Source organism: Strix aluco, chromosome 16, assembly GCF_031877795.1.
Source record: "Strix aluco isolate bStrAlu1 chromosome 16, bStrAlu1.hap1, whole genome shotgun sequence".
NCBI classification, from domain to species: Eukaryota; Metazoa; Chordata; class Aves; order Strigiformes; family Strigidae; genus Strix; species Strix aluco.
In genome coordinates, this window is record NC_133946.1 from 15,107,774 (window position 1) to 15,124,042 (window position 16,269).

General features: G+C 43.3%; 2 protein-coding genes and 1 long non-coding RNA gene across 9 annotated transcripts in view; 2 read left to right on the forward strand and 1 right to left on the reverse strand.

Annotated features, from left to right (window-relative positions):
• Nucleotides 1-658: 658 nt before the first annotated feature.
• C16H11orf58 (chromosome 16 C11orf58 homolog) lies at nt 659-6,882 on the forward strand. 2 transcript variants are annotated; one of them, XM_074841965.1, is made up of 5 exons: nt 659-811; nt 1,105-1,185; nt 2,484-2,544; nt 4,318-4,430; nt 5,651-6,882. In XM_074841965.1, exons 1-5 carry the CDS (start codon nt 752-754, stop codon nt 5,858-5,860), a joined length of 525 nt encoding a protein of 174 aa, XP_074698066.1. In that variant the 5' UTR covers nt 659-751; the 3' UTR covers nt 5,861-6,882. The 2 variants fall into 2 exon arrangements, with proteins under 2 accessions (XP_074698066.1, XP_074698067.1); XM_074841966.1 differs by having other exon boundaries at nt 4,318-4,427.
• A 1,592-nt stretch (nt 6,883-8,474) lies between these two features.
• LOC141930702 (uncharacterized) lies at nt 8,475-12,331 on the forward strand. The gene is made up of 2 exons (XR_012625385.1): nt 8,475-9,855; nt 10,391-12,331. It is a non-coding gene; the product is annotated as an uncharacterized LOC141930702 (long non-coding RNA).
• A 2,369-nt stretch (nt 12,332-14,700) lies between these two features.
• The window catches only part of PLEKHA7 (pleckstrin homology domain containing A7), a 158,243-nt gene continuing 156,674 nt past the window's right edge, over nt 14,701-16,269 (reverse strand). For all 6 annotated transcript variants that reach the window (XM_074842565.1, XM_074842564.1, XM_074842569.1 and 3 more), the window contains one exon: nt 14,701-16,253. In XM_074842565.1, the coding sequence (XP_074698666.1) occupies nt 16,231-16,253 (23 nt within the window). In that variant the 3' untranslated portion in view covers nt 14,701-16,230. The remainder of the gene's footprint in view (nt 16,254-16,269) is intronic.

The following is a 16,269-nucleotide window of genomic DNA, read 5'->3' on the forward strand; positions in this document are numbered from 1 at the left end:
GCGGGCGGCTGAGGGTTACCGAGTGAACCGAGAGGGGCAGCGGCGCCTCATCTCCATCCCGACTGTGCAGCGCCGGGAGCTGAGGGAAGTGCCGGGAGCTGAGGGAAGTGCCCCCGCGACTACGGCCGCTACCCAAGGTGCGAAGGAGGCGGGGGGCGGGGGCGCTCCCGCGGCCCTCCGGTGGCCGTTACCGGCACACCCAGGCGGGACCGTCGCCGCCCCCACGCCGGCGGCTCCTCCCTGAGCCGCGGCCAGCGCTCGCCTTCCCTCGGCGGGCATTTCCTCAGGCTCCGAGCCGGCCGCCAGCCGGCCGCGCTCACACGACGGCAGAAGCGCAGCCCTGGGGCCGGGAGCCCCTCGCCCGCCTCACGCCACCCCCCCCCCAGCAGCGCCCCACGCCCGCCGCCACACTACGGCGAAGCCTCGGTGACCGGCTGCGACGGCACCACCGCCACGAGCCCGCGCTGCCCCGAGCGCCACTGAGGGCGCCCGCGCGCCTCGGCCCCGCCCCCCGGAGGCGGAGCTCGGGGCTGGCCCGCGACGCTGCCAATCAGCGGGCAGGGGCGGCCCCGCCGCCGCGGAGGCCTCTGGGACCGGCAGTCCCAGGCTGGCCGCGCCGCCCTGCCAGCCGCCGGCAGAGAACTCCCGGTCCCGGCGCGCCCCGCGGCGGCCGCGGCTGTGACCCGGCGCTGGCCGAGGGAGCGGCTCCGGCAGGAAGGCGGCAGCGGGGCCCGGTCACCCAGCCGCAGCCATGAGCTCGGCCAGGGAGTCCCAGGGCCACCACGGCCTCAAGCGAGCGGCCTCCCCCGATGTAAATGGGCGCGGGGCCCGGGGGCAGCCGCCGCTGCGGCGGGGGGCGGGGGGGGAAGGGGGAGGCCGGGCAGGAGGCCGCGGTACGGCGCCCGAGCCCCGCGGCGGGACGCAGGGAAGGCCGCGGCCTTCCCAGCCGCCCCTTTCCTGGCGCTAACGGCCGCCCGGGGGGCAGCGGCCGGCGGAGGCGCCGCGGGGGGAAGCTGCGGCGGGGGGGGCGAGGGGCCGCGCGGGGCCGCAGGGCCCGTCCCGGCGGAGGGGGCGGGCGGGCGCAGTCAGCGTGTGCTCCCGCAGGGCTCCAGCAGCTGGGAGGCGGCGGATCTCGGCAACGAGGAGCGGAAGCAGAAGTTCCTGCGGCTGATGGGCGCTGGGAAGGTGAGGCCGCCGCGCCCCCCCCCCCCCCCCCCCCCCCCCGCCATTCCCCCGCGGGCACCCGGGGACCGAGCGGGAGGAGCCCCCCCGCCCCCTGCGCGGCCTCTCCTGTGTGCGGTGCAGGGAAGCCGCCCCAGGGGAGGGTCGCTACGGGCCGCAGGGCTCTCGGAGCAAAAAAGCCAACACGCACAGGCAGCCGCGCTTTGGGACTCTCCTTTAAGGAGAATTTGGGTTTCACAGGCAGCAGCGGTGTAGCGCAAAACATCGGTCAGAAGTCGTCAATTCTCTGCTCTGCAGCTTGCTCCCCACGCCTTTATACTTTCAGTCCAATTAATAAAATCATTTGTGGGCACCTCCGAGAGGGTCCTTGGTACAAACTAACAAAACCTGTGCACTAGGTCAGTAAAATTCTTTCACTGGAAAAAAAAAAAAATGAAAATATTCAAAAAAACGGTAGACTAAACCACCAAAATAATAAACCTAATTAAATAATCCAGGAAACATTTTTAAAGAGAAAAGGCTCTAAAACTAGATTACTACTACGCTTTTTGCAAAAAATGCGGCAAAACTAGTAAAACATGCTTTTTCCATGTACAAAGTGATGGTTTAGTACTGCAATTCTACTTACCTTCAAGACAAATAATTTCACTTGTACTAGCTTATTTTGCTTGAATGCAGTATTTTTGTAAGTCGAAATATTTTACTGTGTTAAAGAGGTGAAAGTTAATACTTCCTAGTGAATAGGAATACAATACCCTATTAAAACATCCCACTACCACTAATCTTAACATCTACTTGGATACTTAATGCTGCTTGCTCTGTAATGCCAGTTCTTGCCTATAGGGATACATTTGCTAATGTACTACTGAGCCAGTAAAACAACGAGCACTGTGAAGGTCTCACCTGGTACTGTGACCAGTCTAAAAGTGGGCTCATCGTAAGATGCACAGGCTGAACTACCGCCTGGCACCAGAGAAAGAGACCCAAAGGGTAGATTGTCAGAACCTAAAGTCACACTTGTCTCGCATTGTGTAGTGTAGTTTTCATATCAGTGGCAAGAAACAGAATGAAATAGAACCAGCTTTGGGGTGTGGGAAGAGTAAAGAGTATCTAGTTGTTGGGGTTTCTTTTTCAGAAAATTCAACAAAACAAAGAGGCAGCAGTTGTTAGCTAGTAAATTTACAGTCCTACAGTTGGTTGTCAAGGTTTGACAGCAAACCTTTTCCATTCAAGATTTCCAGAATGTTGGCAGAGCTGTCAGTGTACCCTAAAGCTGCAAAACAAACTGCCTTTTCTTTTAGAAAGAACATACTGGCCGCCTTGTTATCGGAGACCACAGATCAACCTCCCACTTCAGGACAGGTCAGTTTATCCAACAGCTGATACAAAGTTGGAAATCAAACACTTACGTAGGAACATCCCAGTACTTTGAGCTTCACAGATATTGCAGGGAGGGATTTCAGGTTTTGTGGCTGAAGTTGAAGACCGGTCAGGCTGTGGAGTTGTGGGAGTTCCAAATTTCTCGTTACATTACTGATAAAAAATTTCTCTGACAGCACTCACTTGTCTTCTAAAGTCCAGGTTCAGCAAAGTACTTGATGGTCAAACTTGTGCACAAATGCCCTGGAAATCAGAGCCTGTAGGTCCTCAGTCCTATTGTGCTATCAAAATAAGAAAGTAAAGTTTTCTTGCTGTTGGTACCTAGCAGTATTATACTACTTCCTCGCTGCCAGGTATGGATATCCAAACCCCTCAATTGTTGTCCATGGAAAAGAACAGGGTTGATTTCTTTCCCCCACCTGATCACCTATTGAATAGAAAGATCTCTGCCTTAAAGCAGTGAGATAGAAGCTGAAAAGATCTGCAAGGTCATCTTGGCAATCATCAATAATTTGATGTCATTTAACGTACCACCCTGGTAATTTCTTATCATACTTGCTTAGGTAGTAAGTCAAAGTACATCAAAACCAAGCTGGGCTTGACTGTCTGAGAGAAACTTTGGTAAAGCTGTATAGAATAGCAGCTGTCAGAGTTCCAGAAAACCTTTTTCTGATATGCTCCACGAGTGATTTTTCAGTGGAGAAAAAATAATCTGTGGACCAAAATGCCAAAAGAAACCTGAAGATTGGTTCCAGGTTCTGCTGTTGGCTTGCAAAGTGACTGAGAATCTCTTCCTTATACCTGAGTCTCCTAGAAAGGAGAAGATGCTTCCCCTTAAGGAGTCATAAGAATCCGTACTGCTTTGTTATTAGCAAAAAGATGCTGTTTTTTTCATGAAAAATCAGAACAGCTGTTTTCTTAACACTTTATTTTCTTGTCCAGCATACAGTTATTGTCCTTTTATAATAACATACAGCTCTCACTTCCAAATGAGGAAACATTAATTTGCAATACAAGCTTTTAATTTTACAGAGATACAAATTAAAAACTGGAGTGTTGTAGACCTGTCAGGGGAGAATTAGAGATTCCTACCTTCTACAAGAACAGAGGATTCTTAACTATTTTGAACCGTATTTTCCCCCAGTAAAAACAATTATTTACTTATTCAAACAAGTAAGGGGCATGTAGAAGTAGCTCAGGAAAATTATTTTTTCTGCTAATTCCTAAAGATGAAAAAATGTAGAGCTGTAGTAACTGCTCTTGATAATTCAGGATGCATGAAGTAGTTTCAGATAACAGCTCTATGAACAAGAGTGGTAGTATTGTCCTGACTTCTGCTGCTATATATTAATCCTGGTTTAATCATAGTAATCACACGTTATGTAGTGAAGGTCAGAAACCTTCTCCTTGGTGTGACATGTTGCAGTATTGTCAGGAAGCACAGAGAAGTCACACTGGTTCCATTTACCTGGTTTAGTAGAACATACGCTGTGCATGGTACAACTCTCTGAATGCGTCAGGTCTTAGGAATTTACCAAGCCATCTTTGTATCAAAGCAGTTTTGCTTGCACATTTGATATGCTTGCTTATAAATCTGATGGTTTGTATGCAGTAATACTCAATCCAGTAATTTAAGATGGCTAAATTTAAACTTTTTCACATATCTATTGATAAACTTTGAAAATGTGACTTCATGTAATTTGATGTCTTTGTTAATTTGAATGAACCATAATCAAAGTACACTGGACAATGCAGGGGAAGAAGACAAGAAAATGAATGAAGAATTGGAGTCTCAGTACCAGCAAAGCATGGACAGCACGATGTCCGGACGAAACCGGCGCCACTGTGGACTTGGTTTCAGTGAGGTAGTAAGTTGTTTATTTCCATAATGATTTGGCTTTCACTTCACTAAGGATGATACGTGGTTTAAAAATCCAATCACCACAACTAGGGGCAAACTTCCGCAGTTTGGATTAAAGGACAAACTTACTGCAGGCACTTGCCCCCCATTTGTGTACACTGTGGTGGCCATTTAGACGCCTGGAAATGGTTGATGCTTCTCATTGTTCTGCAAAGTGGTGTGTGACACGCTTAATGCTCCATAGCAGGCAAGACTGAGTAGGACAGAAAGTGACACGTATATTAAATGCGGGTGTTGCCAAGGAGTGCATAAGGCGGCAGGATAACGATCTGCAGTGTTGCTGAGAGCTCAGCTTCTTGTTGCAGTGAGGCACATACCTGCCTCTCTGTGGTCCTGAGAAGTAAGTGGCTGTAGAGGGGTCAGAGAAGGGAAACGTGCTGTGCAGAGTCCTCCCACGGGCTGCCACCTGACTGGTCGTGTACTTGCAAGGAATTCATAGGAATGAGCAGGAAGAGAAGTACGACAGCCCCCAGGAGAATTAGGTTATTAGGAACGTGTCTTCATCTGCCAATTGAAAGGTGCAAGAATTAATTTTTTGCTAACTTTTAGCACCAATTACTGAATAAAAAACTGATGTTTCCAGAGCAAGTAAAACCACCTGTGCAGTGCTGGGACTTCTTAGTATTGCAGCCATGGAGGCTTTGCTGTTCAGGACCATGAACAAAATGCCATTTTGGGATTGCTCGTTAGCAGTATCATTGGATTATTTCAGCATTCCTCACGCTGCAGTGTGCTCAACTTACTTTCAAAGATCAGTCCTGAATGTGAATTCTCAATGGTCTAGCTGTTAGTTTCATTATGTTTCACTCCATGACAAATACTCAAGTGTCATTATGTACTGTGTACACTGAAGTAAGGAGTTACTAAACTGATGTGATCTGAAACTTTTCAGACTCATTTAATAGTGCCTTTAGGATTTCTGCTGTAACTAAATAAGAATGTGGTGATGAACCCATGGATGTCATGGTTGGTGTGGTTGACTACTTCAGTGGAGCTGCTTTCTGTCTAATAGTGGCATGTTAAAGACCTGTGTTTAGCAACATAGCCCATTCTAGTACTGAAATTCAAGGAGCCATTAAGCAAAACACTCTTGCTGGGAAATTTTAAAAGCTGCAATGGAGTTGCCAGGAAATAATGGTTTATCTGTCTCATAATCTGAACTTCTAGTTTCAGGAAAGTGATGAACAAGAAGAGGCAGCTGGACACTCCTCTGAAGAGAGTTCAGAGGACTCGGAAAGTGGCTCTGAGTCAGAGCAAGAGGAGTCTGCAGAGGAGCTACAAGCTGCTGAAAAACATGATGAAGCTGAGGTTCCAGAAAACAAAAAAGAAGCAAAAAGCAACTATAAAATGATGTTTGTTAAAGCCAGTGGTTCATAACTGCAGATGTAACAGCTTCGTATTTAAAGTACAGTAAGCCTTATTGTTACAGTGCAAAGTGGAGGACTGCTACAGCACAAATCTTTGTATTATGATTTTAAAAAGACCCCGTTAGATGACAAAAAGTAGTATTTGCTTTCTGTTGCCATGGATAACATTTTTATGGGCACAGTGATATTCCTGGTTTTTGTAAAGTGTATAAAATACTGGATGGAGAAATAAATTCTTTTTGTTCCTGCCCAATCTCTACAATGTTATCTAAACTATCCCTCCTCTTATTCCATGCCAGATAGGAAAACTTCATGTTAGTGGTTTCTTTAGTTAGTACCCCAGTCTTGAATTTTTAACTCTTAAGATTACATGTGAATTACTGGATGTTGCATTAGTTGTAAAATACCAATATCAGCACAATTCTGTGACGTACTAGAGCTTTAAACAATGATTTTGTCTATAGATGCTAGTGTTGACAGGGCTGAGAGAAGTCACTCCCTTTTGTGACAGTACTAACCCCTGTATCCATCTGAAGTCCTACAGCAGTTGCATGGGAGAAGATGTTTTAGAAATGCGTAATAGAACAGAAGGCTTTAAGTGCTGCTTTGGCTTTATAATGAGGGGGGATAAGCTGTAGTTCTTAGACCTTTCTGTAGAAAAGAGTGATTTTTGAATTACTGGCTCCTGGTTAGAGCACTGAGCTGTTATTAAAAATAACTCCTCCTGAAGAAACCAGTTTACTTTGAAAGAGAAAATATACTTTGATAATGAAAAGGATATACAAATCATTTAGCTTTTTTAAATATAGAATACAGAGTTAAGTATGCAAGCCCTTCTTCCTTTTCTCCCCGTACACGCATCACTTGGAGGTCTAAGTCAATTATCTCAAAAAGGTTGCACCTTAAGTAAAGGTGATATGCTTAAAGAGTTGGGAGTTCCAGAAACTCCAGCAAGAATTCTTCCAGCAAGAACTCCTTCCTCTGCAAATTTATAGTTTATTGTATTCAAGTAATTAATAAAATATCAGAACTACTTTGACTTTGTTTCCTCTTGGTACACCAGACAGATCCACTCCTCTCCTTGCTGGGAGAACAGAATGTCTGATCTGTACCCCAGTACAGCCTCCTCCTGCCACAACAGTGTTTCAGGAAACACTCCAGATGCTTGTGGAGAATCTCCCATTTCTGTACACAATTCAACATTTGCAAGCCAGCTGGCTTACGCGAAAGCAGCAGTCTGTACTATCATTGTGTAGGTTTATTGATCGTAAACATTGCAGCATCAGTTATTGGGGAGGACTTGGAATAAGTTACATTATGGAAAAAATAAAAGTACTATGATTGTAAATAAAAACTGAGTATAGATTTTGATTAATCTGTTATATCTACATTTAATACAAAAATTTTCAAAAAGTCACTTGAAGAACGTTACAGCAGCCACTAACGGTCAGTGATTTGTACTTGATTTGTATGGATTTTTTTAATTTTCCCAATACTGACTTGATTTGTATGGATTTTTTTTGTTTTTCCCAATACTGCAAGCTTCTAGTACGTAGGCAAAAATTGAAGTGGCTTGTATATTGTGAAGCAAGGAAACCTCACCATGACTTGTGAAAGCTGCTCTGCCTCCAGGAGTGAGAGAGGCTCTCCCCAAAAGATCAACTTTCCCCATAGGCTGATACCAGGTTTTCCGTATTTAGACACTCGAGCTACACTTAAACCAGCATTTCACTGTTAAATTCTTTTAGATGCGGCTCTGGCTGTTTATTGCCTTGAGTGCAATTACAAAATTAAGGTGTAGGCTGCAAAATGCAGCATATACACTGACCTTTCACCTTCATCCCAGTGCAGAAGCTGCTGCTGCTCTCCCAACTTTCCCTTCGGCAGCTGCTCAGCCTCCACCCGGCTCTAGGCCTCGCCTGCCAGCGCGCAGCCACACGGAGACTCGCTTCGGGCAGGAGCTGGACTCCCCTGCTGCAGAGGCCGCCGGCCAGGCACAGGGCACCCTCACAGGCCTCTGCCCTCCACTGCTACAGCCTCCCGCCTTGGGAAACAGATTTGGCCATCAGCTCCAAAAATAAATAAATAGACCTCAGAAGGATAAAAAATAAACTGGAATTAAACTAGTCTAGTAACAGCTCTGACCAGAAAAAAATTAACTTCCATTCCCCAAAAGTATGACATGCAATATTGTGAATAGCTGATGAGGTTTGGTGCTACTTATGATGCTGACCTAAGACTCATCTGCTCACAGTAGAAAGAGTTCTACACAGTGGTGTCTGTTTCTGTGTTTTAAACATATTCTTAATATTATTATATTAAGAATATTAAGTAATATAAGTATTAAACATATTAAAAACTTGCAGATTCACCTCTGAAGCAGCCTAAGAATCTTCTCCATGTATACGGAGAAAGGCTGACTTAGTTCACTGTAGATTATGCAGTAAATGTTTTAATTCAGACGTCAGTTCTAGCAACATTTGGTATAATAGCACCAGCAGTAGTGGTGTGGAGAGGAGCAGAATGGTTTCAGCTCTCATACTTACTGGAGACAGACAACACAGGAAAAATCAAGGTTGGTGTCTTGGTTGATTCTAGTCAGGTCTTTGCTTTTCCAGGGTGGTACGGGAGGAGCTCCCAGAGATGACAGCAGAACACATAAGCAGGCACTGAATCATGAAGAGGGCAACTGCATTTGTCTTTTCAAACAAGATTTGGCTACTGAAATTCCTCAACTCTAAGACCAGCTTATTTCCATCTCAAAAGAAAGGCAGAAGTCTGCCCGTACTCCTGCACGTCTCAGGAAACAACTGAGGAACATTAGATCTGTCACAGAACCTCCACTGCATCTGGTAAAAGTTTTCATGTTTCTAAACCACACTGAAGATTTACCTACACAAAGGGCAATGCAGGTGCCATTTGGCTTTGGAAGCCTGAAAACACTTGGACAGGTCGAAAGCACCGCTGTGTCAGTTCCCCTTCCACTTGCCTTGGAACAGGGAACCCGTCAGGCCGAGTCCCACCCCAGCCCCACTGCCCACAGGGTCCTGCAGTCACAAACGCGGATGCTTCTAAGCCAGGTAAAAAGGGATTCTCAAATTCGTACAGGAACTCTTCGAGGCCAAGAAAACCAGATCTGTAAGTTGCCCTGTAGCTTTATGCAACTGCTTTACAGTTTACTCTCCCTTTCTTCCTGAAGAGGAGGCTGACAACTGGATTCCTGAAAGCACAATTTACAGGCCAGCTTCAAAGCTATAGGTCCTTCTAAGGCTCTGGTTGGGGAATTCACATCAAAGACGACGTGCACATGTAGTTCCGATGCCAGAGAGGACGGTTGGTAGAAATCTCTGTGGATTTGCTACAGTCCCCAGTACAGGGATTAAATTATGCACTGAAGCTGCCTCTGTAAACTGCAGGAGACAAAGAGAATAAGTGGCAGTGCAGTATCTCATAATCAAAGCCTGGCACGGTTATTTGCATCAGTCTCTTGGAAGCTGTCAGGGGATTAAGTGAAAGGACATGTGTCAAGGTACCCTCACTGGAGGGACAAAGCAGGAGTTGGTTTTGTTTGTTTTTAAGACTGCCACCTCAACTGCACTTTTCCTGAGAAAAATATCTGAGTCGTACACAGGTGTACAGCATCATGATGGGTAGATATAAGTTTCCTTAGTTTTTGCACACCATTAAAGAAACAAAATACTTAGTGATTTAATCTAATTTGATTTGGATTTGACATGCAGGTGCAGAATTAGATCAGACTGACAGTCTGTGCTATTATCTACCCAAATCCAGTACCATTTATGGTGTCCACAGCTCAGGAAGATCTAGGTGAGGGGAAAAAAAAAAAAAAAAAAAAAAGAATGAAAAGTAACATACATAAGAAGAGGAGTTTTGTATCACCAGTCAAGCAATATGGAGGCTCATATAAAAAAAGTCCTTGCTTTGAACTTTTTCACAGATGCCCGCCTTGACCTGTAGTGGAATTCTCTCAAACTGTTACCGTAAGTAAGTGTTCTTCTCATCACAAGACTGTCAAGCTACACTAAAGACTGCAGAAAGGTTTGATAATCTGAACTGGCTCCTTTACACCCTCATATTTATTGCTAAAACTTTAAAACCAATGCAGGTGAAGCTTTTGATCCTTAACTGGTTGAGGCCAAGTCTCCTTCTTCCTGTTACAGTCACTAAAATCTAATAGTTACGATCTGTTTGTAAGGATGTGGTAACAGAACATCTCTTTCCAAAACCTTTTTTTTTTTTTGTCAAAGAGATTTCTTAACATAAGAAATCTACACTGAACACACAAAAAACAGAGATCAAATTTACTCAATAGTCAACTGATGGAGCCACTACCCAGATCCTGAATAAAATCTGTGTATAAAATCATTTGCCATTAAAGGTTACATAAAGTAACCTTTAATCTGGGTTCAGTGAAGACAGCTGAGGAGTCCTCAGGCATACAGAAGGCTTTGAGAAAGCCAGGGGACACAGCTACACTCACGAGATGTTGTTCTCTCTTCCCGCTGACCCTCTCGTCCAGGTGAGATGTGGAAAGGGAGCAGAGCAGCCAGTTCTGGTACGCATCTCACAGCGGTCACTCAGCTTTTGCCGATTCTGTGCCTCAGCACCAAAGGAGAGGAGAACGGGATCAACGTGCGTGCGTGGGTACGTGCTCATGCCCCCCAACACGTACACAAGGACACACTGCAACCGTGCTGGGCAGAAGACAAAATCCTGTTCCATACTGGAAGAAGAAGATGCTCAAAGGCACAACACAGAAAAAGCGGAGCAGAGACACAGAAGACCTGTGTAGCATGAACTAAGTAATCAGAGAAGCCAACAGTACAGACAATACAAGAGACAAACAGAATTAGCAGTGACCTCTCTGATGTCAACTTTTCCCCCCAGAGCCGTACAACTCACTGTAACTGTCACCAGTTACTTCCTTTCCTTAGGGTTACATCTTGCATAAGCCATCAGCCAGGGTTTCAAAAAAACCTCCAAAAACCTCCCGTGTCTCATGAGATGAACCGGAAAACAACGTTAAGGCTTTTCTCAATTTTGGCTCTAGAGGCAAAAATCAAGCCAGCCCAACCCCCTGACAACGTAACAGATCCGAGGGCAGAGACTCCAGCAGGCCACACAGCACTCAGTCTTGCACTGGCACATCACAACGGCTGAGAGCACAGCACTCGCTCGGGCCAGGCTCTGTGCTGGGGAGGACCAACCTCATCCACCCCTGGCTCTGGGGCAAGCTGTTTCTACAGGGAAAAGGAGAGTTTCGCTCATACGAGCTATTCTTAACTGCAACTTGGCTTAAAAGAACAGAGCACAGCTGCTGCCAATAGAAAAGACAACTGTCCTGCTACCAAAGCACTATTTAAAGGTATCAGTGATTCTCTCCTTCACCCACTGCCACCATCAACACTCTCTTGTTTATCCCACTCACAAGCTATTTTTTTGTACTTGGACACTGGACTTACATCCTCCCTTGCCAGCTATTCTTTCTTCTTACTTCCACCTCTACAATTTCAGTTGAGTCCCTTCATGAAAGCACTTTGCTTCTGACCGAGCCCACGCATTCCAGCACCTTCAATATTTTTACTACCTCTCACTTCACACCCCTAGGCTGTTCTCCACTCTCACCTTCAGCCTCTCAGTCTTGTTTACAGACACATCTCTGCTACTATTTCCTATAAACTCACTACTCACCTTGGTTTTCTTTATCTCTTCCTTCCTTTGGTGCTTTTTTATGCTAGAGCTCCTGGTATAAGGCTTCTTCTAGTGGGCAACAAGAAAATGGCATTATCCTTTAAGCCTACATCTTATAACTATTTCACCAATAACTGTTCCAACAATGGTGTCTAATTCTGTTAGCGTTTTCATTGGAGGCTGTTTTGCACTCTCTGTAAGTCAACCAGGAGCACTGGCAAGTTAATAACAAGTAAACAGCGCACAAATGTGCACGTATGCAATAATTCCTGGTTTTATTTACTTTTATAATTAGTTCTCGAAGTTATTCTGCCATCTCCCAGTAATTTCATGGCAGGCTTTATAATTTTACCTTCCTCTTAGGTTTACCTGTAGTTTAACATTCAAAGTATGGTTGTTGCACAGAATACCTCAACAGACTTGTATTAAAAATGCTCTTTAAAATTCCAAAGCTTTGAACTAAAGAAATATCTCAAGAAGTTTTCATGGAAAGTTCATCTCGGTTGGTTCAATTCAGCTACAGTTAGATGCACCTTTTCAAATAATGGAAAAAAATGTAAAGGGGTCAGACCCAATCAATACCGTTGTTCAAACAGAATTTCAGGCACTGTGATGTGTGTATTTTTTGTGCTCTTTCTTTGTACTGCTCCACTATGAAGAAAGGTTGCTTTTGCTAGTAGAGCAATAAAAGTCTTAGCCTTTTGAATACTGCCAAATAACCAATGGGAATGTTTACTAGGTGTGGAAAATATAGCAATTTTTTATGTTTTTCTTGTGCATTGCTTTGTTCTTTTTCTAACTACGCAATACACAGACACACACACACGCAGCACAAGCAAACACTTTAAAATACCCAAAGACTGACATAAATCAGAAGGGTATCATCAGATCATGCCTCCTATATCTTCTAAGTTTTGACACTAAGTAAATCTGGTCTTTCCTTCATATAACATCCAGAAGTTAATTGCTAAGACCCACAAGAAATATGTGGTTTTACAGAGTGGAACAAACGGTGATATAAAATACATACACATGTATTTGAAGATCTGGAAATCAGATTGGTAACTGGTGCAGGTGGAAAAATAACGGTGTAAACAGCACCAGAACTTGTTGGGAGTGCCCTGCTTTCTTGAAACACCAACCTCCCTCCAAAGGCTACGGGTACCTGAGACCACCTCGCTTGACCTTGAACAATGTTTTTGAAATAGCAGCACACAAGTTCAGTAGTCTCTTTCAGCAGCTTTTAGTTCCACACTTTAGCAACCTTCCAGAATAGAATCTCTTAATACAGTTGTTTCCTGAAATTTCTATTCTTTTTTTCCAACTGTTCCAAAATAGTCTGGATGCCTCTAACTACTGCTACTTGTCCAGTCCTTTGAAATAAATAGGTTTATATGGATGTACAAAGACAAGCAACAGTACTATAGCTCAACAGGATTTCCTAGCAGCCCAGCAACACAAATGAACTCAAAATAACAGTAGTGAAAAATGGGGAGGGGTGGGGGGTGTTACGCAAGTTCAAAAAGGTGAAAGCAGTGCTACTTATGAGTACCAGGCTGTACTTTTATAAATTCAGCTGTACAATAAAATTTTAATAACTTTACTTGAAGAAATTGAAAACAGATGTATATGGGAAGTCAGTCTGCATAATTTTTTGCTTGATATAACATTACAAAACACTAATTAGAAAACAGCGCCTTCGAAAGAAGAACTGATACTGCTTTCTAATGAGTTTCTGTTTCTTTAATTATAATCAGTCCCAAACAGTTACACTGCTTAATAAGCAGAGGAAAAAAACAAAGCCACTTTCTGACCGAAATGATATTGATCTGTACACAGACATCATTTTTTTCTAGTCTTAATATTAGAGAGTAGGGTGTAACACCTAGAAAAGAGCATCCTGATTCAAAAAAACAGAACTGAAAAAGGAAATTGACACAAAACAAACACATGAAAATTAGCCCTAATTATTGAAAACCCACACCCATCCCTGCAAAAGAGATGGTCACCAGAGAACAGCACTCCACACATTCAATAAAAAGGTTTGGAAGAAAAATTATCTTGATAATTGGATTAACTACAGACGCAGACCAAAATCTTTAGAAAGACCAGTTTTGTTAAAAACATTAGTGGCATAACTATTTAGGGCAAAATCCTTCTTTCATGCAAGCTTGAAGGAACAGATTTTGTGTGTGTGATCAAAGGAAAGGAAATTAACATCTCCCACAACCTGCAGAGCAGAAGCCTGCGCCCCTTTCCCCCCACTGCTGGCCAGCGGTCGGAATCGGGCCGCCGCAGCCCAGGATCCCTTGGGCCGGCTCCTCACCCACCAATTACGGCCACACGCGCTTCCCTCCCGCGTAACAAAGCTTCTGCAGAAGGAATGCCATTCCGCTGAACCACGAAACGTGTGGTCAAAGGCTCCTTTGTGTGCCTGAGAAATAGGACAAGCATGTCGGAAGCAGCTCAGCTCTGAATTTTGGCTGCATGCATCTAAGGGTCAAGTACTCAGAGTCTCAAATATTCGTTCTCAAGTTTGCAGAGTCAACACTAAGCCACAGAAATACTTCTAACTGCTTCTTTACGTTTTGTTCTAGAGATTAAGTTTCAGAAGAATTAAACATTTCCACTGGTCTCCATCAAACTGATGGCACTTGATGTCACTGCTGTGCTGGCTGCCCACCACCCTCTCTTTGGGCAACACCCCATTCACATACCACACACGTGTTACCAGGTGAGGCCTCCAGGTTTTGGGGGCTTTTTTGTTTTTTTAAATTGAAGTTACTTTTGATGCTTTATTTCACCAGAAACTAAAGAGCTAAGAATGTGTCAGACAAACATATGTATCTATGGCACAGAAAGGACAGTAGTGTAGTCATTCTGTTTAGGGGATAAGCCTGAAAAATCTTCAAGAATAAAGACAGATTTAATCAAATGCTAAGAAACATTTCTAAAAAAAATAAAATAGAAGCTTTGGTGTAAGGGGAAGCTGATCCAAAACCCAGTGAAGTGCAGAACTGAGGAACTTCAATAGCACTTGAACCAAAGAAGAGCAAAATGTGACAACAGCACAAACGACTCCGGATTTCCAACCACATGGACGCCGACAGAAGAGCAGGCAAGACAGAGGCAAGAGGAGGCAGTTATGTTAATATTTTAATCTGTACATATACCATTTTCCAAACTGTTACATTTTATTTAAATTAATGTTTTCTTGCAAAATATTCATTTATGCTTTCAAAACTTTTTATAAAGGCAAAAATAAATCATTATTTTGGCAAAAGGTTTTTAAGTTGATACTGGCAGTACTGAGGTAAAATAGATTGCATTAGCTAAATATATACTTTTAAGAATATTTCTGAGTATAGTGTTAATATAATATGATTTGTCTTAAAGTCTGAAACTTGAAGGTCAATTTCAAGGGTTTTACAGCTATTATTTGAATACAGCAAATGAACAAGTTAGTGGTTTCACAAAATACTGCAGAAGTATTTCTCAGTCATATCTCATCCAGAGCTGAACTCAGCCAATAATTACATAATGGGACATTTCTGCATGTCTTGTATTCAATCCATACACAGGTTTTTTTCAAGTAAAGTAGTTGCAGCAATTCATTTAATCTTATTTTCTCCTTATTTAAGTACCTCACCCTTTGCCCTATACATGAGTAAAACACTGAATTTCTAAGTTTGGCAAAGTTAAGCACCAGGTGAATATAGATACGAAATTAGCAGGTGCCTCATTAGTTTTGCTGTCTCCAGGATAAATACTAGTCAATACATCATATTGTAATGTTTATTGGAAAAAAAATCAAAAGAAAAATACATATTTACTAGTAAAATGACATATCCTATTACATTTTTTTATTGCTTAGTTCACATATTTTAGTTCAAAGTTTTCTTCTTCCACGTTTCAACTTTCAAAAAAATATAATTTGTTAGCTGTTGCTGAGGGGACAGCACTATGGTCAAGAGCAACCTAGCATACTGTGACCTGATACCAGCAAGTTAATCATATGGGATTGAAGAAGGAAACAGGAGTTAAAACTGGCTTTCATTATGGCTTTCATGGAAAGTTTCAGCTATACAGTGGTTACTGATATTTAGAAATTCAAGCTAAATGTTCCTTGCAACATATTATTTAATGGGCAAGAGGGCGGGTGATTAACTCTACAATCATACTCAATCCAAAACACCCTTTCGGCAAACCTCTCACTTGCATTAGCTCTACTCATACCCTATGAATGTGCTTCTAGGTTTGTTCAAATTTACATTTTTTTCAGGAAACTTTACACTGTGCATCTGAGCCTGAGGGGGAAGTAACAGCATCTTTTAAGATCTATGCAAGTAGCTTCTCTCAAAATGAATTCAGCCCTTGATTTAAAAAAAAAAAATCTAAACCATATTGTCCTAAAAACACATTGTCAGTATTTTACAGAGTTTATTAAAAGTGCCATTTATTCATATAAAAAAATCTGAACTAAACTGAAGTAAAAATAAAATGATTTGCAATTCTCTTCATTTTCATAGAAAATCCCCCTATTATTCTCTGAATGTATTTCCAGAAGAACATGTCATCAGCCGATGAGTATCTTCACAGAAAGCCGGTAATGAATCTCCTCTTTCTTCCACGCGGCATCACTAGGTGGGATTTGCTTTGAGTCTTATGTCAGTGTTCACTTACTGCTTTGGCTAGCATGAAGTAAAA

What these genes read in the sequence shown, in the direction of transcription:
- C16H11orf58 (XM_074841965.1), top strand. Translation starts at nt 752, where the DNA reads ATGAGCTCGGCCAGGGAGTCCCAGGGCCACCACGGCCTCAAGCGAGCG. An exon ending in GGCTGATGGGCGCTGGGAAG is followed by an intron (nt 1,186 to 2,483) that starts GTGAGGCCGCCG and finishes CTTTTCTTTTAG; the next exon opens with AAAGAACATACTGGCCGCCT. An exon ending in GACTTGGTTTCAGTGAGGTA is followed by an intron (nt 4,431 to 5,650) that starts GTAAGTTGTTTA and finishes CTGAACTTCTAG; the next exon opens with TTTCAGGAAAGTGATGAACA.